Genomic DNA, 24,122 nt, shown 5'->3' on the forward strand with positions numbered 1-24,122 from the left:
TTGCCGTTTTCTTTGCGAATTACAAATGGGGCTCTGCAAGGCAGTGGTTTATTTACTATTGATCTGCAGCCTCCTTTCCTTGCTGCAGCAGTCAACATGTCCTAAAAATGCTGGATTGCTCTTAATGAGAACATGGAAATGCTGTTGCAGACTAATTTCACCATCTTTCAGTTTTACAGCTAGCAGATTTATGCAGTTGTTGGTATTTTTTTAATTTCTTTTTCTTTTTTTTTTTTTTTTCCTTTTCCAGGCTGTCATTTGCCTGAGGAAGAGAACTGAAAATGTCCATATGAATCAATACAGCAGCAGAACATCAGCAAACAGCAGCTTGTGAGCTGAAAGAACAAGGACATAGCAGCAGTACCGCGAGAAGCATCTCCTCGTGGAAGCGAAAGTAGGCAGAGAAGTGTTTTTGTGCCATTTCAACCCCAGACCTCAGCCCTGCCTTCTACTCTGAAGAGTCCTGGGCTATTGACAGCCAAGGCAGACAGATCCAGCACAGCCCCGTCCTGTGTGACGTTAGAAACTGCTACATGTGTGGGTGATGAAGCCTGGGCACAGGTTGCCCAGAGAGGTTGTGGAGTCTCCTTCCTTGGAGATCTTAAAAATTCACCTGGACGTGGACCTGGGCACCCTGCTGGTGGTGTCCCTGCCTGAGCAGGGGTCAGACCGGGTGGCCTCCAGAGGCACCTTCCAACGTCTCGGCGTGACGCTGTGATTCTGACAGAGGCTCACAAACCAGCTCTGCTCTTCTGCTTGAGGCACGGCTTGGACACACGGACACAAAGACGCACATTTCTGCCTTTCTGCCTCCAACGCAGGACGCAGCCAGGCCAGCAGGTGTCCCGCAGGCATGCGACAGCCCCGGCAGCACCACGGGCACAGGGAGCTGCTGCTTAGGAGGGTGCCACGAGAGCCGAAAGTGGAATGGGGCAGAGCACACCTGATGGGTTTTGTTCAAGCAAATGTAAGATGAACGTAGACAGAAACGACTGGCAATCTAGAATTTCTGATTATGGCTTTAAATTTGGTATTTCTAGGGATGCTTTTTGGGCTGGACTTCGCCTGCCCCAGCCTTGCACAGCTTGCTTTATTCACGGGCAGACATGAGAAAGTGCTAGTTGCTCGTGCAGCCAGATTTCACCATTACCCACAGGGGTGGAGGAAGGACAGTTTTGCAGGATTGCATCAGATCCAGTTTCCAGCCTTCATTCACTCACCACCTAAACAGACGATGCAGAATTTGTCCTAGAATTAGTGTATACTTTCTGTAGGTGGTACCAGCATGCTCCTTCTGTGGCTTGCCTTTATTTTTTGGGGGTAACATTTAAGTCTGCTTCTCATATCACTTTTGCTCAGTTTATGCAAATATTCTAATTCTCCTCCCGGCTGCAGTTTTTGCACTGCTTCTTGTAATGTGTTTTCCTGCATTTATAAGTTTTCACTTCCACTTTCAGCCCACGTACTATGTACTTTCCAGCTGAGAGATCCAAAGGGAATATTTAGGAACTTATATACATACATACATATATATATATATACACACACACATATATATATATGAAAGCAAGAGCAAGAAAGAAAGAAAGAAAAAAAAAGAAAGACAAAAAGAATAGGAAAAAGAATAATTGATATAGGACAAACCTGATGCATTTTGAAACATCCTGTGCAGAGTTAGGAACCAAACCTTGACAATCTCCTCACTGGGTTCACATGGAGAAAGAAGCATCATCACCATTTTTTAAAGAGATTGTGGCTGTGCCACTTTTTATGTTGAAAACCACACAAGCCTAACTACCAGTTGAGTGAGACCCTTCAGCAGTCAGGCTGATGAACATTCAGCTCGTGAATCTCATACAGTCGTAAGCCCGGGACAAACATGATGCTTTGCATTGCAGCATCTGCAGTCTCAGCACCTATCACAGGTTTACAGAAATTTAACACTTTCTCTGTGGATTGCATGCCCAGGGGACAGCATTAAGAGCACAGAAATGGAAAGTCTAGTCCTAGATTTCTACTGCTCTCACATGTGAGTAATTGTCTACTTGTTTCTGCCAGACATTATGAAAATAAATAAATAAATAAATAAACCAAACCAAAATAAAAATAAAATGTAATTACCATGGGAGGCATAAACAGAAGCCATTGGGTTTGAAGGCAAGGACTTCTCCCGTGCCCTGACTTCTCAACACATACCTAAATATGTGAACCAGACATAGCAAGTTTATGGAATACAAACAAAATAGCTACCATTTGTTGATGCGGGAGCCTCAAAGCCTGATGTTACGTACATTCAGGAAAGGAACTTCTTTCTCCCCAAGCTGTCCCCTTCTGTTAAAAACCACCACACATGCTGTGGTGCAGGCAGCAGTTGGGCAGGTATCTTCAGAGCTAAGCCCTCCGGTCTACAGCAGCAAACAAACAAGGGCAGAAGACTGCAGTGCATCGGAGACAATGAGATACGGTAAAGCAGGCAACAACAGAAGACATGTAAGATGCCACAAAACTACTCAGACATGCCTGTAATCAAGAGGTTTCTTTCTCCTCTTGTTAGAGCCATACTCTGAATGGCAGGAAAACTTCACATTCTGCATTCATACAACTGGATTTCAGAGCCTCAAGTACTCTCTTGGTGGTGCTGGCACTTACCTTGGACCCTATTCATCAGGATGAGAGAACGTTGGATTTTGACCAGACATAAATTACTGAAGAATCTAATTTCTGAGTGAATCGTGGTGTGTTTTTTTTTGTTTGCTTGTTTTTTGTTACTAAACATTTTTCCTCACATTCATCAACCTTTCCTATGATACAGGAGATAAAATGATACTATGACATATTTATTCATATTTCAAACAGAGCATGACTTCTGTTTGAAAAGATGACCTCACTATCCACAGACAAGCATTTTCATCACTTCGCAACCATCCAATTTGTCATTCACTATGTGGTTAATGGAATTTGTCTTCATTTGTCACCCAGTGCTATTTTCAGAGTGGAGCCACACGCTAACATCAATAATAAACATCTCAAATGCCATCACTTCTACAGCAGTTTTAATCAAAAGGTGGAAAACACTTCTCTAAGGACTATCTATGTAGTCTATTATTTGACTTGACTGAAAAACAAGTCATTACAAAAATGAATGTGATAATTATGTTTGAGACCTGACACGGAAACTAGTAAGAAGAGTGAACATGTAGAATGTGGCTGTTGGCTGAGTTTTGAGTTTTTTTGTGCTTTGTTATTTCTGTTCATCAAATCCCTCCACCCTCAGCCAAGACCTTGAGGATTTTATTTGTGCTGAGGTATGACATGCTGGTGTGAATAGAAGTTAATCCTTTAATGCTCCTAATGGCAGAACAGAACAGCATGGAAAACAGTAACCATAGACACAACCTGAGATTTTTAATCTTTTCTTTATTGATTGTTTTGCAAATACAGAGTAGGACTTTGATGTATAGTTTGCAGAGCTTACAGTACAACTACATTTTATATCATCATTCATTTTTTGCTTTTTCAGGGACAAAAGTCAATAAAATACAAAATGAGTTAAGTCCAACATGATAACAGTAGAATCATCATCATCTTCAGGACAAAGAGCATCGGCTGTCTTTGTCTTGTGAAGTGCTGTGAAGCAGGCATAGTATCAGTGATGTCCCAATAAACCATAAACCTTCACACATACCAGCTTTCTTACAGCCATGGAAGAGAAAGAGGGATGAGAATCTCTCATCCCCATAATACCGATCATCACAACTACTGCTCAGAGTATACCTTACCTACAAACCATACTTGTGTCCACAGAGAAGGCAATACTTTGGAGTGTTTTAATTTCTAATCCTACTTTATAAATCTAAATTTAAACAGCAGAATCAGAACTTGTTGTAATTAGCTTGTGCAGACACATGACATTTTCATAATGTGGTATTTCATGTGATATTCTACCACAACATAATGTCTTCAAGATAAAAAATGTAAGTGTGACATACAGATATTTGCACCACCGGAATATACTGAGAGCGCCTATTTTCCTTACTTCCCTGGTCTTCAGCACCATATTGACTTTCGCCCTCTTGCATTACACTGGTGCAAGTAAGAGTAGACACAAAATTCAAATATCCACCATGTATGACATTCTTCAAAGCACTCTTCCATGCTCTTGATCCAAGCTGAAGAGAAAGCATAACCTGTTGCACAGATCATAGCTGGTTATTCCCCACAACACCCCTGTGAGGTAGGAAGAAAAACATCCCCTTTTCTAGGAAACAAGACAGAGAGCACAGATGACAATTTTCAAGGCAATACGTAGAGAATTGGAAAAGCTAAAATGCGGGAGTTCGTGGCTCCTAATTCTTTGTGTCAGAAATCAAGGTCCTGAACTCCCAGACATTATCAGGTCATCAGTCTTTTTATAAGCCATATATCAAGGATAATTATGGCTTCTGTGCGTATGCCAGCAAAGCATAGTTCAATGGAAGAAGCAGCATATACTTGAAGCTGCCCTCAGACACTTCTCCCATGCCCTATATATGCCAATAAAGTATGCTGTAATTAACTAATCAGTACTAAGACTAATATAACATAGGTAATTGCAATAGATCAACACTTCATTTTAGATTTCTTTAAGACTTCCCCGGCTATTTAAATAATTTTATTTCTGGATAAGTTATTAAATCTCCTCCCCTGTACAATAGTTTTTATATTCCCCTCTAAAAATATCATCCATTCTGGTTGATCTCTATGAGAGCTTTAAGTGATGATGGACAAGAAACTTTCAGGGACCAGATCCATCCCCTCAAAGTAGCTCTTTTTTATTTATTTTTTTTTTTTTGCTGTGTGCTGCACCGCAAGGGTCAGAACTGTCACTGAAATGTTTTTGTGGAGCATGGCAGACATCTCTTGGCTGCTCTGTCTGAAACCAAAATTGTTTCACAAAGCTGAAAGTCACCTTTTTATATAGCGACTTTTAATCTGCAAAACCTCTCTGAGTAGAACCACTTAGATCACTCCACAGCAGTAGAAATGGCCAAACATCAAGAAAATAACTTGTCTGGAATGAGGGAATATGCACAGGGAGTATTAATAGAGAAAGTATGAAAAATAAAACTAGGTAAAAATGTTGCTAATCTTGGATATTCTGGAGCACTTTGATCAACGTAGTTTTAGGCCTTGCACACAAATTAACTATCAAAGAAATCACTTGTACATGTTCAGTAATGAAATTAACACTAGTCTGTAAAAGACATTTCTTTCTCATGTGCTTGGCATTAAGGTATTGCCTACACATTTAGGCTATACAACGGCCATTAGCACCCATTAGCTCAAGTCATACAGCTTAGTTATTACGGGAGTACTTTTGTACTAATGTAAAGGTGCTTACAAAGGTATTTTGTTTATTCCTTTGTGAGAAGAACAACAACATATTCTGGTATTGACAGGAGACTAACAAGGAACTGCTTAGAGTAATTATTACTCAACAAAAATAATTTCTCTAATCAACAGATTTACTGCTGCAAAACCCATGTGTGGGATAAGACGAATTTTATAACTGCCCCATGAAAAATTAGTATTTCTTATACAAGGTTACTAGTGCAGTACAAAGGCTAGTACTGGAGCTAATATTGCAGGAGTTTCATATCTGGTTCCCTAGAAATGTGTTACATTCCTTCCACACATGCACTGAATACATCATCCATCTAGTATCAAAATTCCCTTCTACACCATACCCCAACACTGCTTACCACATTTATGATAGGCATATCTATATAATTCTTTGTGCATATACATTTTACATATTTTTCAGTCACTTAATTTCCTTCTATCAAACATCAAACATCAAATATATGTCAAGAATTATTTTCACTGAAGTGTTTTAAGCATTCCTATTTAGATGAATGATGGAAACTATCCTACCTGGAAAGAACACTGTAGAAGAACACTGTATTTTAACAGATGCAGACTTCCAGTATTTCTAACCAATTCATGCTCTGTATAATGAAGATCCATTGTGCTAATCTGGGATGTGAGATCCAATGCTGTCATAACTGTGTTGCTTGTTTGCAAAAACAGTTGGTTTGTAATTAGAACAGCGAAAGTAAGATCTTTACCAAATAGCAGAACCAGTATGAGAGAATGACTTTTCATATTGATTGTCTCATGGTTTGCATTCTAGTTATCATGAGTTTGGGTTCCAAACTCTCTAATTTTTGCTGATGTCTTGATTCTTAAGTGGTACAAACTTACTGCTTCGTATTCCCTTCGGAAGCAATCTCCCAAATGCCCACAGCATTTTCCTCCCATATGTAACACTGGAAGGGCAGACCTCGCTACAGAAACAGCCTTCATTTGCCTTTGAATGGAGGTAGGGAGGAGAAAAGATTATATCCGAAGAGTAAGAGCAGTTCATGTGGGACAACTGTACAGCTATCAGTTGTTTGCAGGGGAATGGAAACATGTTTTTATCTTCCTCCTGCAAACTAGCCCCATTCTAGCTTGTACAATTTAAATAGAAGGGGTGAGAGCTGGACTGTGGGCGGTGCATGCCATCTTAACGCCATCAGACACTGTTGAAGCAGCAGATACATTCAGGGCTAAGGGCCCCACTGATACAAACAGTTTTGTCACAGCCTCATTAAAAGGTTCTGGAAGAGGGAAGTCCATATTCCTGATGGCTTTCTGAAGATGCATGCATTTGCTATACACCACTCCAGAAGAAAGACACATTACAGGAAAAGAAACATAGTAAATGCTGTAGTTAAAGAGCAACAGAGTGATTTGTAACTGAGCAACATCAGCAAAAGCAGAGGAAATTGTAAGTTTGCATGGTCATTTCCTGAATCTGTGTAAAAAACGTATTATTTGGCAGAGAGACTACAAGGCATTTTTTTTGACAATGTTCACTAACATTTCAGTATAACATTATTTGAAATTTAGGGAATAAATTCACCCTTCTGTTAAAATTGGTAATGCTATGAAAGTAACATTCCATATAGGCTGATAGTCATGGCCTGAGTTTAACTAGCTGGAAACTACTTACAAAGCCCTTAAAAAAAAAAAAAAAAAAAAAAAAAAGGAAAATTGCAAAACAGTCACGGATTTTTCTTCACTGAGCTCCCATTTGGAAACAAGCCTTCTGGCAAGTGAAGCCCAAACTGTGCTCCAGGTTTAAATCTGCCTCATAGGTATCAGTTTTGGTGAAACCTATCAAGAAGGAGGGAAAAAACAGGATAGTTAACATACAAATATAGCGGTACAACCTGTAGTTTCCTTCCACCTTTATTAACAATGTGCCACTGAAGAATAGAGACACTGTATTTATTTAAACCCATATACTTGCTTTATTTCAGCCAAACACTGCCACCACTAAATTTCTGATGCAGAAATACAAGACACACGTAGTGCTAGTACCCAGCCTCTAAATTTCATTTACTTTGAGTTGGGTTATTGATTTAAGAATGCAAGCAGGTTAATCCTGGACAGCTGAACCTCTACTTGCCCCTGTTAACTGTGTGGTCTTTGTGGAGGGCTTCCAGTGCCAGCAGAAATGATAGCTGAACTCAGGTGAAGCAGCAACTCAATTATACAACATATAGGATGGTGTGTGAACATCTCAAGAACAAGCCATGGCTTTGTTAATACTGGACCATAAAAGGCCATAGTTTGTGCACAGCGGGGCAGTGCTTGCCATGAACATCAATAACAGAGGTAGCTAGAGACGGGCTGGTGCTTCAACCTTCACCTAGCCAACTTGCATTCATGCACCAATACACCTAACGATGCAGAGGCAACAACGCAGATGATATTCAATACCTGACTGAATCACAACGTCAGTATTAAAACAAGCATGCCAAAGAATCCTAAACTAATACTTTCCCTTCTTTGCTCAACTGCTAAGTTCATCCTGTTTTTTCCTCCCAACACACCTGGAGATGGGATGCTGTGTGTCAATGGTAGGTCTGCACAGAAGTAGTCAACTAGAGTTGTGGAACATGCATATTAGCAGGCAGTGTACAATCAAATGTATACATATACCATATACCTACAGTATAATATATGTATAGTGTACATATAGTGCAATACCTCTAATTTTAACTATTATTGATTTTAAAGTTGCCTTCTTCCATTCACATTCATTTTTATGTCAGGACACACATACTGTTTTAATTCTATACAGTCATAAAATCTGTTAGTTGTATTAAAAGATATCCAGCAGACCAAAAATAAAACATATTAAGCCTAAATAGGAAAGTGGATGAAGACTGAAGGTATAAATGGGAGTAATGCAGAGAAGAGTTCAGAGCAAAGAGCAGCATTGGTTAACAACTGTTTGAACCATGACTGCAGATCTACATAACACCCTGAGGAAAACCTCTCCGCAGAAGATCCAAGCCTCATTAAATATATCCTGTTCTCAGCCTTATTTAAATGCCCCAGGATGAGGATCAAAAACAATTTGCGTGATCTTAGTCTTTCTAGAGGAAAGACAGTACCACAGATATGTGGCTCCTCGTTGGTTAGTGTGTCCCACTGAAACATCACATTCTGCATTCCTTCTGCCTCCTTATCCCACCTTTTTCACTTAATAGTACTGAACAAGCCAACTTACAAAAGAATGATATATATGGGCCTTTTCCAAGCACAGGGAAGGCTGTATTTCCAAACATATAGGACTGTATTTCCTATACCAGTTTGATTTCTATCCTTCCTCCAGCCACAAAATGTCACTGCCTATAACTTTATGAGAATAGTGACTGAGAAAAGCTTAACTTGTGAAGAGTGTGTTTAATATATCAAATGCTAATGAAATGTCTTCAGTGGATGTAAACTGTTCACTGATTTTTCAAAGTTCTGCGTAAATGAGGATAATAAATAGATGTAACAGCTATAGGTGCAAAGGAGCTGGAAAAAATAAACATTCCCAAGCTAGTTCCAGACATATTTCAACATTTCCAACTCGAAGTGGGCATGTACCTCGTTTTATTTGGGCCTATTTCTGCCTCACCTAGGGATGGTGGTACTGAGATAAAGACAAAAGCTGGAGGATGAAGACAGCACCCTTAAAATCTGTATTCTGCAAATAATGACAAAAGGCAATTAATGGAGGAGATTATTGTTTTTCTGCTAGATTTTGGTACTATCAAAACCTCAAGTGTTTTACATGTCAATGAACATATTACATTACATGTAATTCCTGCACATTTGATGTAAGCAACTGTCATTTGTGTGTACCACTATTCGTGTCTGAAAGGCTCTGATCCCCAGGAGTGCAGAAATGCCATTGTGCCTGCTGAACAGAGGTGGCAAGAGCCCAGCACCGCTAAGAACTGGATGCAATTAGAAATGTTTGCTCTAAATAAATGTGATTAAATAAGCAGAAAAATGCTAACATAAGGAAAGGGATGGTCTGGGCTTGAAAAACAAGAAATAATCAAGTCTGAAATGTAGAAAGCTAATTTAAATACCAGCAGACTCAGTCAATTCGGTATCACTCTGCTAACAGCACAGCATTTGATAAGGGCTGAATGCGCTTGACAAAGGCTATTTTACAGTACACAGATGCATAGTTGCTACTTTCCTGCAGTACATCCTAAGCAACACATTTTCAATGTTATTTCACTTACAGGAAGAACAGCTGATCTTGGAAGCTCCAACAGGCTTTGCTAACGTTGAACAGGCAGTACTGGGAGCTGCTTGCCTTTGCAGTCTGGTATGCAGCCCCAGACCTGCTAAGAGGAAGACCTGAGCTGAGGACACATGGCCTCAGGGACTCCCTAGAATTCAAGCTTGTTGACTTCCTGATTTCCAGCCCCAAATAACACTTTTCAGCTACACAAACATCCCTATGCTGATTCCGTTATGTTTATTTACAGCGAGCAGCTCTTTCAAGGGCTGATTCTGAATGATGCTGAGTCCCAGTAACTTCTAATGATCTCATCAGGAGTACAAAAGCAAGTTATTGTGCAGAGCAGAGCAGAGAAGAGAAGCATAACTGTTAAAATAATAAAAGTAGCTTATCCCTTATTAACTCTTAATTATTTGAAATTGCAGATAAATGCAAACCGCATTTCTAACATCTGCTTTTGTAGAAAAATCTGCTCCTACTGTGAGTTCTGTAGTGGGGATGATTGATAAGGAAAAAACACAACATCCATTTAAAAATGGATTCAATCCTGCAACAGCCCATTTCCTCAAAGTAAAATATATTTCCAGAAGCTAAAACCACGTCCTCCGGTATTTTGCACTCACTGACTGGAGCTTAGACAGTCGATTATTTTTAAACATACACTAGTCAAATGCTGTTCAACTACCTAATTTTTCCTTTGTCCTAGCAGATGCTTTTCCTAAACTCTGTATTATCTTTTAAGAACCTTTTTTGTAAAGCTGAGCTCTCAAATTATATTTAAAAAAAGGAAATAATTTTTTATCTCTATTTTATTTCAGGTTAAGCAAACTTACTGTGATGATCTTTACAATGATCTTTACATCTGCAAATGTATGGTTTCTCCGTCTGTTTTCTCACAGTCTCATCACAGGTATAAACCAGCACAAGCCAAAACAGATTACCTGCCAAAGTAATCTACATGCTAGGCAGCAGTAAATATGATTTAAGCACATGAGATAAGCCAACACTTCGTCTTCACAGTGCAGTAAAATTGAGGTTGAATTGTTTATTTTGGATATGATGCCAGTCTAAAATCAAGATTGTTGACTCTAAATCCTTTTTCCTTTGTCATTTTCATGTTGCAAATGTCCTTCAGGTGATGTTTTCCCAAATAAGCAGGCTGTGAAAATGGGAATGTATAGCCAAATGTGTCTCAAAAGCCACAAACACTATAAAGCTCTCCCCTCCCAAAGAGAAGTAGCTTGCACAGGGAGAGATACTTATATATGAAGGCAGAGTCATTCCTGAAATTCTCACTAGTAACAAACATAGAGATATGCTAATTTTAGTTCAGATTTTTCTATGCATTCACTGAAAAGCTGTAAGAAAAGGGATAGCTCCTCTTTTTCCACCTATTAGTTCTGTTCCAAACTACTAAAACATACGATTCAAAAAAACCCTGCTTTAGCTATACAGTATCCCTTAAGTTCCTTGTCATCAATATAGACAAGATACCTCATTCAGTGTACGTAATTGCAAGCACAACTGTTACTCTTGCAAAGAGGCCTCAGGCAGAGCATTGAAATTTGGAAAAACAGACCAAGGATACTGCTTTCTAAACAACTGCTTACCACTGTGCTCAAGTCTCTTTATTTTCTCAACTTCAAAATTAAGCGCTGTAAGTGTTCACTGTTTATGAGAATCAGGCCCTCAAGGGTCTAACATCATGCAACAGTGACCCAGTCTTGCTGTCACTGATGTCAGTATCAGTTTTGCTGAAGATTTCAATCAGAGGAGGAGGACTGGGTCACCGTGACCTGGAAACATGTTTAGTGGAAACAAAGAAAGATGAAAGGAAAGGAGGAAAAGCAGAAAGAAAGAAAATGGGAGAAAGGAAGTGTTCTTCTGTGTCATGACTTTAATAAACAAATCATGGTAGTTCACTCCTTCCATTTGCAGAGCTGTAGAGATTTCAGGAGCTTTTAAGGAGCTACCAACCAGAATGTAAAGTCAACCTATGCACATACCCGGGCAGAGGTCAGCACAGTACATGGTTTGCAAGCATTTATGGAAGCTGCATGCTTTAAGATAAATATATAAAATTGCATAAACCAAGCAGCATCTACATTTTTCATGCCCACAGATCCTTTAGTGCAGCTCATGATTTCATGTATGACCAAGGCAGCTGTACAAAGCAGACTGCACTAGAGTTTGTCTTCATGAACCAGGAAATAGGGTGGCACTGAAGAGTCCCTTCCAGAACCTGGTCTGACAGATCCCAGAGACACTGACAGCGCTATACCTCTCATCAAGTGCTAACCCAAGGATCCAAAATTTATACCACTCTTTTGTAACATTTACAGGAAAGCACTAATGGGACAGTGGGTGGTGTTAATCTTTTCTTTGGTCCTAATAGTCCTAATAAAAATTTATTTGAACTCTTTGGTCCCCACTTCTTCCATTGCCTTCAACATGGGCTCCTGGAGTTTACTGCAGGTAATACATGCTCAATTAAACATATACAAATGTAACTATGTATTTAGGCCACCTGAACCAAAAAGAAACCAACTCCTCCCAAACAAACAAGTTTGGAACATATAAGGGATGGTGTCTTCTGATAGGAAAGTACTTTCCTGTAGTTTCAGTCTATTTAAATGGTTACTAAACATGACACTCTTCAAATCCAGCCCATAGTTAATCCTCAAACTAAATACATCAGAACTACGCAAGTGACTGATTGCCATAGATACAAATCTACAAGGTCATTTTTATGCTTTGGTATTGGGTGCTAGCTGTTTGAGAGGTTGATCAGCTGAAGAAAAAGAAGCCCTGATACTGACATTTTAAAAAATGTATCATTTTTTTCCTAAATCATAGACAGAAGTGAATGAATAATTTCTTTTGCACACGGAATTGCTAAATATAGAAGCTTGCCACTACTGTAAAGTAAAAAATAAAAATGACTTCCACAAAATGTTACACAGAAAATGAATAATAGAGCAAAGTGATTTTGTAGCAATTTCCTGCACTCTGCAGTCGCAGGTTACTCATATTTAACAGAACATTTTTTATTTACGGATAAATGAATATTTTCTTACAAGCGAACAGCTTTTTATTTAAAATATTTAAAATTCCACAAGAAAAGCATACACCATCACATTTGGTTGTCAAAAGTGCTCTCTAATGGACATGGAATTAATTAAATTCCACGCGTTCATTACTCAGAATATTTTAATTATTAACAATTGTATGTTCAAAGCCTTAATAACAAACTCTTTCACATAATAACTGTTCTTCAATCTTACATTTATGTGCCCTAGCCCTGCTTCTCTTAACTCTGTGAAGAGGAAGAATACTACACTTCACTATCAAAAAGAATACTACACTTCACTACCAAATATTTCTCAACCATTTTTACAGCACCCAAGGTATACCCGTCAGACTTGCTGTCCTCACCAAAAAAGGGCTGACCTGCCCCAACTTTACAACACAAGAAAAATATTTTTTGATATCCGTGCAGGACAAGGCCATGACAAAACTGTATTTGTTATTGGCTACACCTACAGAATCAGTTACACTCCAGCGCACTACATTTTTCCGTTAACAAGCCAGTTTTGTGTTAGCATTAAATGAGGCTTAAGACAGAATGTGAAGGTAAAATGGCAGTGGGTTTATGGATTAAGAACAAGGCACTGGAAAAGGAAAGATATCAACAGTATAGCATCCCACTAAAACAGGAGCTTTGAGATGTCCCTGTCCATGGCAGGGGGGTTGGAACTAGTTATCTTTAAGGTCCCTTCCAACCCAAACCATTCTGTGATTCTACGATTCTGTGATGTAATTGTCTGGCAGTAGTAACCAGGGTGGATGCATGCATGTAGCGATCCCTGTTGAGAAGACTCACAGCCCCACCTAAAATTAGAGAATTAGGTAAACTTTGACAGTGGAAGTACAAATATTCAACCACCTTTCAGACTCCCCTTTCAGCTCACCAGCTCCCCTCTTCAAAGCATACAGGGAATTGAGGTTCCCCTTCCACACTGCCCTTTTTACTCCTAGCTATTCCTCCATCTTTTCTGTTTTTTTCCACCTGGATTCTAATACCATTACCTAATATAATCATATTAGGTTAGCCTTAAAATATCCCATAAACTCTCTTCCTGGGTAAATCTACCAATGCCTCACCTTTAAGGAAGAAACTTACTGTACCTACGAGTCTTGAGGGGATGATTATTTGTGAATACTCATTCAGACACCAGAGTATATTTGTTTGGGAATATATTTGTATATATTTGTTTGTGAAATGACTTACTGCAAAGTCACAGCCAGTGCTTTTCTTGATGTCATCCACTGACAGTCCTTCCCAGATTTCCACAAGGGTGAGCCCCTTCTTTTTGTCCACATCAAACACAGCCTGTCAGGTTCAAATAGAACACAATTAATTTTTTTAATGTATATAAAAGAAGGAGGAAGTAAGTAGTGATACTGTACAAAGTAATGTTCTGAAAAGAGTTACTTCAGTAACAAATGATGCCGTTAAAAACTGGTTTCACTTTTCTGAATGAACAATAATGATTTCTGCAGCATTTATCTGTACCTAAAAGAATCTAAAGTATAAGATATGTTGATTTTGTGGAAAAAATGTGCAACTGTTCTTTGCTGTACGAAATAAAGACTGTGCCTCCTGCTCCGATCTGGCACAAAGGAAAGGGCTGAGATATTCTCTGCTGCAACACAATGTCTACCAAGAGATCACAAAAGAAAATAGGGAAAGCCATTGTCTCCCTCACCCTTCTGTTTTGTTTTTAGGCCAGCAGAGAGGTACAGGGTGCCTGATCACCTTATCAGATGATGAGCTTCTCCAATAGCTATGAAACACTCAGTTCTAATTTTAGTATTTTCAGAAGCTAGCAATGAACGAGAAGGTTTCTTGTTTTATTTTCAATAACAAGCCTAGGGAGAAGTGGCTGAAGGAGCAAAGGCTATTCTTTCTGGCGTCTTCACAAGACATGCTTTACACTTCTGAGGCTCACAAACACATTAAATAAGAACACCTGTAAAACAGCATGCACTTTAATGGGGCCTGCCAGAGGTAAGTATATAGGTTGCAATCTAGTTGCCGGGGAAACTATAAGGTCTATATTAATTTTTCTAAAATGCAATCAGTAGGAAAAGTGCAGTGAAAATTGAACTGGGAGTGAAAGTGAAGTCTTATGCACCCACAGAAGTGTGCTGAAGCTTGACAGTCCTCTGGACATATAGGACTGATTTATGGCTTCACTAAGTGCAAATCACACCTGACAAACTTGGTGGCCTTCTAAAACAGGGTTACAGCATTGGTGGATAAGGGAAAAGCAACTAGCGTCGCGTACTTCGACTTGGGCAAAGCATTTGACACTGTCCTGTATGACATTCCTGTCTCTAAATTGGAGAGACATGGATTTGAGAGATGGACCACTCAGTGGATAAAGGATTGGCCTGATGGTCCCGTTCAATGAGTTACAGTAAATGCTCAATATCCAGGTGGAGACCAGTGAAGAGCGATGTCACTGAGGAGTCAGTATTGGGACCAGCACTACTCATCATCGTTGCTGATGACATAAAGGGTGGGATTAAGTGCACCCTTAGCAAGTTTGCCAATGACACCAAGCTGTGTGGTGTGGTTGATACTGGAGGGAAGGGATGCCATCCTGAGGAACACTGATAAGCTTCAGAGGTGGGCCCATGCGAACCTCACAAAGTTCAACAAGACCAAGGGCAAGGTCCTGCACCTGGGCCAGGGCAAACCCAAACACAAAGACAGGCTGGGAGAACCCACTGAGAGTAGCCCTGTGGAGAACGACTTGGGGGTTCTGGTGGTGAAAAGCTCAACTCAGCATGAGCCAGCAGTGTGCACTTGCAGCCCAGAAGGCCAACCATATTCCGGGTTGCATCAAAAGCATCGTGGCCAGCAGGGTGAGGGAGGGGATTCTCCCCCTCTGCTCTGCCCTCACGAGGCTCCACCTGGAGTCCTGCACTTAGCTCTGGGGCCCCCAGCACAAGAAACACGTGGAACTGTTGGATTGAATCCAGAGGAGGGCCATGAGGATGACCAGAGGGCTGGAGCATCTATCCTATGAAGAACAGCTGAGAAGGCTCTGTGAAGACATTATACCAGTTTTCCAAGTACACAAAGGGGGCCTGCAGGAAATCTGGAGAGGAACTTTCTACAAGGGCATGTAGCAATAGGACAAGGAGCAATGTCTCTAAACTAAAAGAGGGTAGATTGAGACTACACATGAGGAAGAAATGCTTTACTGTAAGGCTGGTGAAGCACTGGCACTGGCTGCCCAGAGAAGCTGTGGATGCCCCATCCCTGGCAGTGCTCAAGGCCAGGCTGGACGGGGCTCTGGGCAACCTGGTCTGGTGGAAGGCGTCCCTGCCCATGGTGGGGGTTAGAACTAGGTGATATTTAGGGTCCTTTCCAACCCAAACCATTCTCTTGGACTGAAATAGCTTTTCTGAGTTTTGAAAGAGAGGCTGGGTGTAAGGAGCATCCACCCTAGGAAGCTAGAGCAGAAACAGTTTAGAATACAATCTAAGAACTGTTGTGCATTTGTGTCATCTTTTAATACAACAGACAGATTTGATGAGTGGTCACTCAGAAAATTTCTGCATGTTGTTTATTTTCTGTCAGCCTTTATTCAGTTCATTTTTTTTGTACCTTACATTTGTATGTGGCCAGTTAGTAGAAAACTGCATTATAACTTGCCCATTTTCATTTAGTTTCCCTTCCTTTATCGAGGAAAACTTTAAATGACAGTAGCAATATACCACTGGGTAAAAATAAATTCTATATCCACACCTTTGAAGTATTCTACTTTGTATGACAGATGGCTCACAGAGGGACTACTCTAAGCCTTTAAAAATGTAAACATTGATAATAAAAGGAGTATGATTACAGCAAAAATCCCAAGTCACTGATCCTCTGCTGAAAAGATCCACTAACGTACTTTGAGCATCAGCAATATCAGATGCTCACAAGGACTTGCATTGGACAGTAAATTGCTTCACAAGTGGAATCAAGTAAGGACAAAAGAATTAAAGCCCTGCTACAGCTACAGGTCATATTTCCCTGAAAGTCTGTAGTATACACCAAGAAAGATGCTAATCGTCTGACATGTATGTGCTACAGAACCGTTGCCCTGCATGTATACTTGAGGAAAACGTGTATTCCAGGATTTGCACTCATGAGGTGAATTTTCAAGTATACTTTGGGAAAAATAAGCAGATACATACTTTGCATACTTCTCATGGATGGCATCTCTCTTCTGAAGGCGTCTAAGAACATCATCTGGTATGCTTGATGTCAATGGTGAGAGATTTAAAAGGAAAAATGAGCCACCAGGTCTCTGGAACTGAACTCCAAGGGAATTTTTTAGCCTTCACTGGTCACATCTACTGAACATATTATTCACTTTTACTAAGCTTTACTGCTTTTACTGAGTTGCACTTCCTAGGAATAGAGGAACAAACTATTGACAAGAAAAGCACTTTACCTTCTCTGTAATGATGCGGTTTACACATTGTTTCCCAGTAAGTGGTAAATTGCATTTTTCCAAGATTTTATGGACATTGCCCTGTGTTAAACAATATACAGACAAACGTTAATTTAAAAAAAACAATGCAACTTATTCACAATGCAAATATGTACTTGAAAAGGGAAAATCACAGCTGTAGGTATTCAGTGTTACTGAAACATTCACTGTATTCAGAATACTCTCCGAATTCATGTCTATTGCACATTACACCTCTGGCAATTTGGGACAGTTGTAAATAAAACCCTAGATATGGGATGATGACGAATAGGAGTCTTACTGCACCACTGAGTGGGCTCCTGTGTTTACAACTTCTGCATACTTCTGCTTAATGATTTGCAATGTGAGGATAAGATACACATGGGACCTCACTGATGACATATAAAGGACAAAAATTAGACAAAAATGACATTGTGGGCATGACATTTCTGTCTTATACTTTATTATGAACAGTATTTGCAGGATCAGCCATACACACAGGCATTTCAAATCCCTAGGGCTCAAGTGCCCAGTCATGCTTTGAAACTAGTAAATTGAGTTTCTTTTCCCACATTCAATTCCTATTTCCTCCATCCCTCCAGGAAAGCACAGAAGCACACTAAGAGGTGAGTGAGATATACTCATCTTCAAATACTACAGAGAAGTTGCATTATATTTATTTTAGACAGAACAAATTAGCCCGCATGTATGGTAGAAAAGAATGTATGTGAAGAAAACAGGATTTACTCTACAGCATTTCCTTTTTTTAGGGCATCAAACAGCAGCTACTCTAAATATTGGGAAAAATATTACCTAATGAAAAAACATAGCTTCTGTCACAAAGTTGGCTGTGTAAGGTTTGGATGGCACGGTTTTATGTTCTTTTCCCTCTTTTTTTTTTTTTTTTAATAGGTCACAAATGGCTTTAGATCTTTCTAAATCTGCAATAGCCGCAATAGCTCCAAATGGATATGATAGATTACCATGTTTTTAGTCAGGATCTTGTGAGCCTTATACACAGGTACCATTAAGTGCACATTTTTCCCATTATTATACGAGTTTTTTCTCTAATTATCGATTTTCAATTGTGCATTTCAAAACTCTTGGAGTATTGCATGTCCCATTTAACTATCTGAATGCAATACTTTTTAAATTTACAATCATCAATTTGTCTTAAGGCTTAATATAAATTGGGGAACCATATCTCAGCCAGTTTGATTCCCAAGTGATAACAAAACGAGCAGCGCATGTGCTTTTCCATTTATCTTTTTCAGTGAATAACTACTTTTTCATTATAATTATAATTATATTGGCAAGATCCACATCTGGTATCAAGGCAACTACTCTGATGAAACTTGATCACTCTTTACAAAAATGACAACTTGTGATAGTATGTTACTTTCAATTGATCAACTTTTATCTTGTCTATCTTAAGGACCTTCCTGCACCTTTTTCTTAAGAGCCAAGGTTAACCTGCACTATCTGTAGTATCCTCCGTAACATATCAGGTGTAATTCTAAGGCATTGAATTGCAGTATCTCTTCTTGCTGTCTAGTTGAGACTGAAATAACATGGACTTGAAGAGCTGACAGCCTGAATGGCTCCTGTGACCCTAAGAACTGATATGTTCCAGCTTTTTAACAGAAGAGCTGAACATTCCTGTATTACCAGTTACCATGAAAAGTGACTTTTGGATCTCTTCCATCAGGACACTATCAGAATGGGAATCCAAATAGAATTGCATTAATTTTTCTGTCTGAATTTATACAGGATTTGCTCAGATAAAGGAAGAAAAGACTGTCATGTAGATATCCAAAGTCTTAAGGTGTTTCAGTCTGCTTCCTCTAAATTCTGCTACTGAAGAACCAAAAATGCTCATAATTTTCCAAACACATCAAAAATCAAAACTATTCACAATGACAGAAAAGTTTTCAATTCAGTGCTCTTACGTTTCAGCCACGTCCAAATCACATGTTTAAAACTAGTTTTCATTTTATTTTTTGAATGGTGTAGACAACTCATTTCACAACATGAAACAATTACCAGCCATTATTTTATTATGTTTTGCAAAACATGTCAATAATGGGGGGGTGAAGGACTTTTATTTCTCTTAGGCAGTATATAGCTGAATGGGCACAGTGAGTGTTCAGAGATTAAATAACAACTCAACATTCTATTACTGTTCTTCACAGTTACAAACAAAAAAAAAAGTAATTTAGCAAAAAATACATTAAGAACTTTCATAACAAATTAGACTCAAGACCATTTGCCAAGTGTCTCACAGTGGCCTAAGCACATAGAACAAAAATTGAGCCACCCTTGAACAGGTATGCCCTTCTGGTTCCTGAGATGCTGTGACATATGAATTTCTTGAGCTAGAGACTGCTTCTGGTCAATGCTATTTAATTGTCACTGATGAACTTGAATTCTTAAAACAGTTTAATCCCTTTCATATATATTCAATACTTTGAGCTCTTATATCATCCTGCCAAAGATCCACAACTTCATTAGTTGGCTATGAAAAATACTTCTTGCTGTTTGAGACGTGCTTATTGCTCTTTTCAGTTGGCTACCCTTATTTCTTTTGTAAGGCAGTGACTAGCCATCCTGCATCCCTGTCTTTATTATTTTACACAGTTCTATGCTACCCTGCCTCAATGACATTTCTTAAAATGAAGTCTTCTACAAAAGTCATTTAAAGTCATTTTTCTTCCGTATCTTTCAGTTTTAATTTAATATAAACATTTTAGTAATTAAAAATTTAATCACTTTAGGGCAAAGGGTGATTAGTTTTATTTTTAAATAAAGGAAAATTGAGTACTGCTTTGAGCGTGAAGACAGGTAATAGTTTCACCCCCGTAAGTAACTGTAAATTGTATTTTGCATGCATTGCAAGGACTCAGCCTACTGCTGTCTTTGAAAACTGCAAAATGCATACTCAAAGGAGTACACTCTTAGAAAAATGTATTTTAATGTTACAATGCTTACATATGGATGAAATAACAGTTTGAGAAAATCTTTGTGGTAAAGAAATAAAAAGGTGTAAATATAAGATCAGCTCTGTAAGAAGCAGTCACCCCAACAGAAGGCTTCTGACTTTCAGAACTGGTGTCACAGGTGCTATATTTGCTTATTCATCACCACCCTGCCTTTCCAAGGAGCATCTAAAAAGCTGTAAAAGCAGATTCTGATTTTTGAATACTAGATTTCTATACTTCATCTTGTCCATTTTTGGACAAACAAGAAGCAGCCCCAAAAGAGGACAGGTAAGAAGAAAGAACACTAAGAATACTGGGAGCCTTCCATTTTAAAGTAAGGATAAAATTGAAAAATCACCTATGTAGGTTAGTTTTGCAGTGCCTTCTTATAAAAGCAGAATAAATAATTTATGAAAGCCTGTAATAGGCTTTCTAGAAGTGCACACCAGGCACCCCATCAATATAAAGGCCCGTCTTATGTATATGTATACCAAAATAAATAAGTCTATGCCTGAACTGTTTATCAGAGTGAATCCGTGTTCCTATCTTCTTAAGTTTCAGTGTTCCTATTGACTAAAAAGAACAATTAAACAACTTCCAAACATTGTACTGACAAAAGAGTTTGGTAATAGTGCTATTAAGAGATAAATTGTCATAAATAATTACAGTGTGTGGACTCTGACCCTTAACTGAATTCTACAGTAACTTGAAGTCTAACATAAATATTTATTCAGATGACATTAATACCTGAAGTATGTGTCTGAGCAAATGGATAATTACACATCCAATTTGGTGGGGGAGGAGGGACTGTGATAGGGATGTAGTCAGGATGCTTTGCACTTTTACTTATTTACACATGTGCACACAATAACTGTTGGGTCAATCTCAGTCCTGCTGCTTAGAATGTGCTACTTGAGGACACAACGCAGTATGAATTGTCCGATTTCAAAAAAAAAAAGTTTAAAAACATGGAAAATGAAGATTCATTGCCTAAATCACATTTAAAAAAAAAAAAAACACAACCCCACAACCATTAATATATTTAGCTTATCATGCAAATTCCTTATGAATTCTGGCAGGAATATTGATCTTAAATACACACAGCTAATTCTTATTGCAGACACATAACAAAATTGGAATAACAAGCACAGAAATGAAACAGGAAGTTAATTTTTAAACATTTGTTTTAGTTCTCCAAGAATAGAAGATTTTGTCCTTTGGCTCATTTTTCTCAGTTTGGACAGTCCCACTCTAGAAGTTTCAAATGACAAGTTTCCTATGACCTTCTGGGGGAGACTGCTTACTTCTATAAGCCTCCATAAAGTCATCTCTAGATTAATCTCTAGCACATAGTGGTATAATATGAAAGGCAGCCTGCATTGCATCATGCCAAAAAGATCTGTTTTATCAAGCTGTCAGTACCAATATGACTGACAGCTTCAAAGGTAAATATCTATCCATCATAACAAATATTTAGCCACGGGGAACCTCATTTCTCAAATTATTCTGAGGTAAAGAGTAAAATCTCTAGGGTAGCATCTACTGTAGCTCTGGCAATTACCACTCATTAAATATGCATGAAGCAACTAAAAAATGCGTGCAGCTTTTAAAATATCAAATTAATATTTCATTTTTTCTATGGTGAATGATTAACTCACAAGAGTCAAGGAACCATACTAACCTATCCTCCTGTTGCATCCCCCTCATAACTAGCAGCAAAACTGTCAAATCCTCACAAAGTGACAGAAGAAGTATGAATGTAAAAAGTCTTCTTTATTACTATTTTTCTTCTTGCTACAGCACAAGAGACTTATATAGAAAGAAGCAGCAGAGCCTTACCTTGGCTGAGTGCTCCATGGTGACAACAACTTTGGTCTGGGCACTGGATACCAGGTCCATGGCACCCCCCATTCCTTTCACCATCTTACCCTAAAATGAGATTTTTAATAGAAATGTAACATTTCTACCAAAATGAAAAACAAAACAAACAAACAAACAAAAACAGAAAGAACATATTGGCTGCAATGACAGGACAAGGTATTTATCTTTTTCCTGTGTAGAAAACCCACATTATTCATGACCACTGTATTCAAACACTACCAGAGCTTCCCCTGAGAGGAAACAGTTGTACCATCCTAGGGTCTATGTGATGCAAATAGGAGGAGAACAATGAGTGGAATAAGGACCCACTGCCATGTGAGGCGTCCTGGGTGTAACTTACACCTGAACAGTGACAGTGGGAGCCCTGATGCTGAGGAGCAATTAAGCTACTTCCAATGGTTCTAATACTGTAAATACAAAGTGTTCGTTCTCACAATGTTAGAAATCTCATTGTCTCAAAAGTAAATAACTGATTTTAAATGTAACAACAAGAACATCAGAGCAGTCTCCACCTGCCAGTTCAGAAAGACATTGCTTGTATCACTAGATTAGCATAAACCATTCTTTTTATTCCATTCCAGATGTATTTGGATGTCATTTCAGAACAGGGGCAATAAATGAGTTTGAATCAGTACTCACTTCTGTTTCTCCTTCAAGCCAAGAAATGCCTTCTGCCTCTGTGACTCCTCCTTTTTTTTTAAAGAGTGTCACAATTGCACCTGTCATCACAACAGCTGTATTATGGCTTGGTGTTCAGCTTTTCATAATGCTGTGACACTCAACCCCTGACTGCTTCCAACATCTTAAACTGAATGCGTCTGATCTTGGAAGGTAAGCAGCAAGGCTTGCTTGGCTTGCCGGGCTCAGCAAACTTCTGATGCGCAATGACCTTGTGTACAATCTTCTACTAGTATGAAGAGTCACTTTTGGACAACAAACACCAGAGTAACCCCAAAACCACAAGCTAACAACTTCATGTGTCACTCCTGAGTTGCTGGGGAGGGGACCTGCGTGATAGGTAAAGTTAGCAGGAAACATGAGGCAAGGAATTTTGGAGATTAAAATCAACTATTTTGTCTCAAATATTTCGTATTCATTCTGTTTTAGCTGCTTGTTATCTGTCATTAAAATGAATGAAGTACAGAAATATATTGTATGCTGTTTTATACTAGGCCTAAAATTATATGGTTAAACAACTTGGAAACTTCCTAGCATAAAGCTTTTCTCTTATGCTTTTGTTTATTAGTTATATAGTTCGGTACCATTAGCAGCCATGGCCCATGACGCAGAACACATGGAAGAGACTTGCCTCATTAAGCTGTCAGGACAGCAATTTATTGAAAACCTCTTCATCATAATGAAGGCAATACACATAAAAAAAATTGTTTTGTACAGTGAAGAATAAATCATATCTTCCTTTATCTATAAACGAGCCCTTCAGATTTTCTTATATCAGAGTAATATTAATTACATTAACACTCCTATTAAATATTTCTTTGCAAACACAAGCCTAAAAGAGATGACAGGATTTATCTCTGTATTTGGCTTCCCGGCACAGCTCTGATCATTCTCAAACCCACCTTGAAATACAGAGCTCTTACAGAGACTGCAGTGACCTCTCATCAGCCTGCCAGAGGGTCACTGACAAGATAATGCAGAGTAGCTGAAGACAACATATTATCTCCCCAGTAACTCAAAATAAGTTCGCATCAAGGATTATGCTATCAACGCTCCTACCCTGGCAACACCATTAGTTCACTTTTCAGGACTCAGTTCTACTACCTAGTAAAGAGCTACAGCAATTAGGAAACATCTGAAGAAATAGCTGCAGATAAAGGGCAATGACAAATGTACTGCTGAAGAAGCTGTCATAGAGTAATCTGACAAGAGATCTCATTCCTTCATGTACGTGGGAACAGGAAAAAGCAAGTAGAGTTGAGAAGGACTTGAGGACCTTTAAATCGCTGTATCTGCTGTTGTTCAAGCAAACATTCTCGTCACTGTACGGTGACTGGTAGGTAAAGCAAATTATTTAAGCATTATCTCCAAATAGCCAAGCATGCTTTTATTTTGAGGAGTATCCAAAGGAGAAGAGCCTTACATTAT

General features: G+C 38.9%; 1 protein-coding gene across 2 annotated transcripts in view; it reads right to left on the reverse strand.

Annotated features, from left to right (window-relative positions):
• Nucleotides 1–3,405: 3,405 nt before the first annotated feature.
• The window catches only part of OXCT1 (3-oxoacid CoA-transferase 1), an 89,252-nt gene continuing 68,535 nt past the window's right edge, over nt 3,406–24,122 (reverse strand). The window contains exons 14-17 of one of the 2 annotated variants that reach the window (XM_050716286.1): nt 21,975–22,064; nt 17,140–17,220; nt 13,914–14,015; nt 3,406–7,200 (exon numbers count right to left, since the gene is read on the reverse strand). In XM_050716286.1, coding sequence (XP_050572243.1) covers nt 7,165–7,200; nt 13,914–14,015; nt 17,140–17,220; nt 21,975–22,064 — 309 coding nt within the window. In that variant the 3' untranslated portion in view covers nt 3,406–7,164. Of the gene's footprint in view, nt 7,201–12,658; nt 13,514–13,913; nt 14,016–17,139; nt 17,221–21,974; nt 22,065–24,122 lie in introns of those variants that run through there. The other variant, XM_050716287.1, reaches the window with a different exon arrangement.

Source organism: Cygnus atratus, chromosome Z (assembly GCF_013377495.2).
Source record: "Cygnus atratus isolate AKBS03 ecotype Queensland, Australia chromosome Z, CAtr_DNAZoo_HiC_assembly, whole genome shotgun sequence".
Taxonomy (NCBI): Eukaryota; Metazoa; Chordata; class Aves; order Anseriformes; family Anatidae; genus Cygnus; species Cygnus atratus.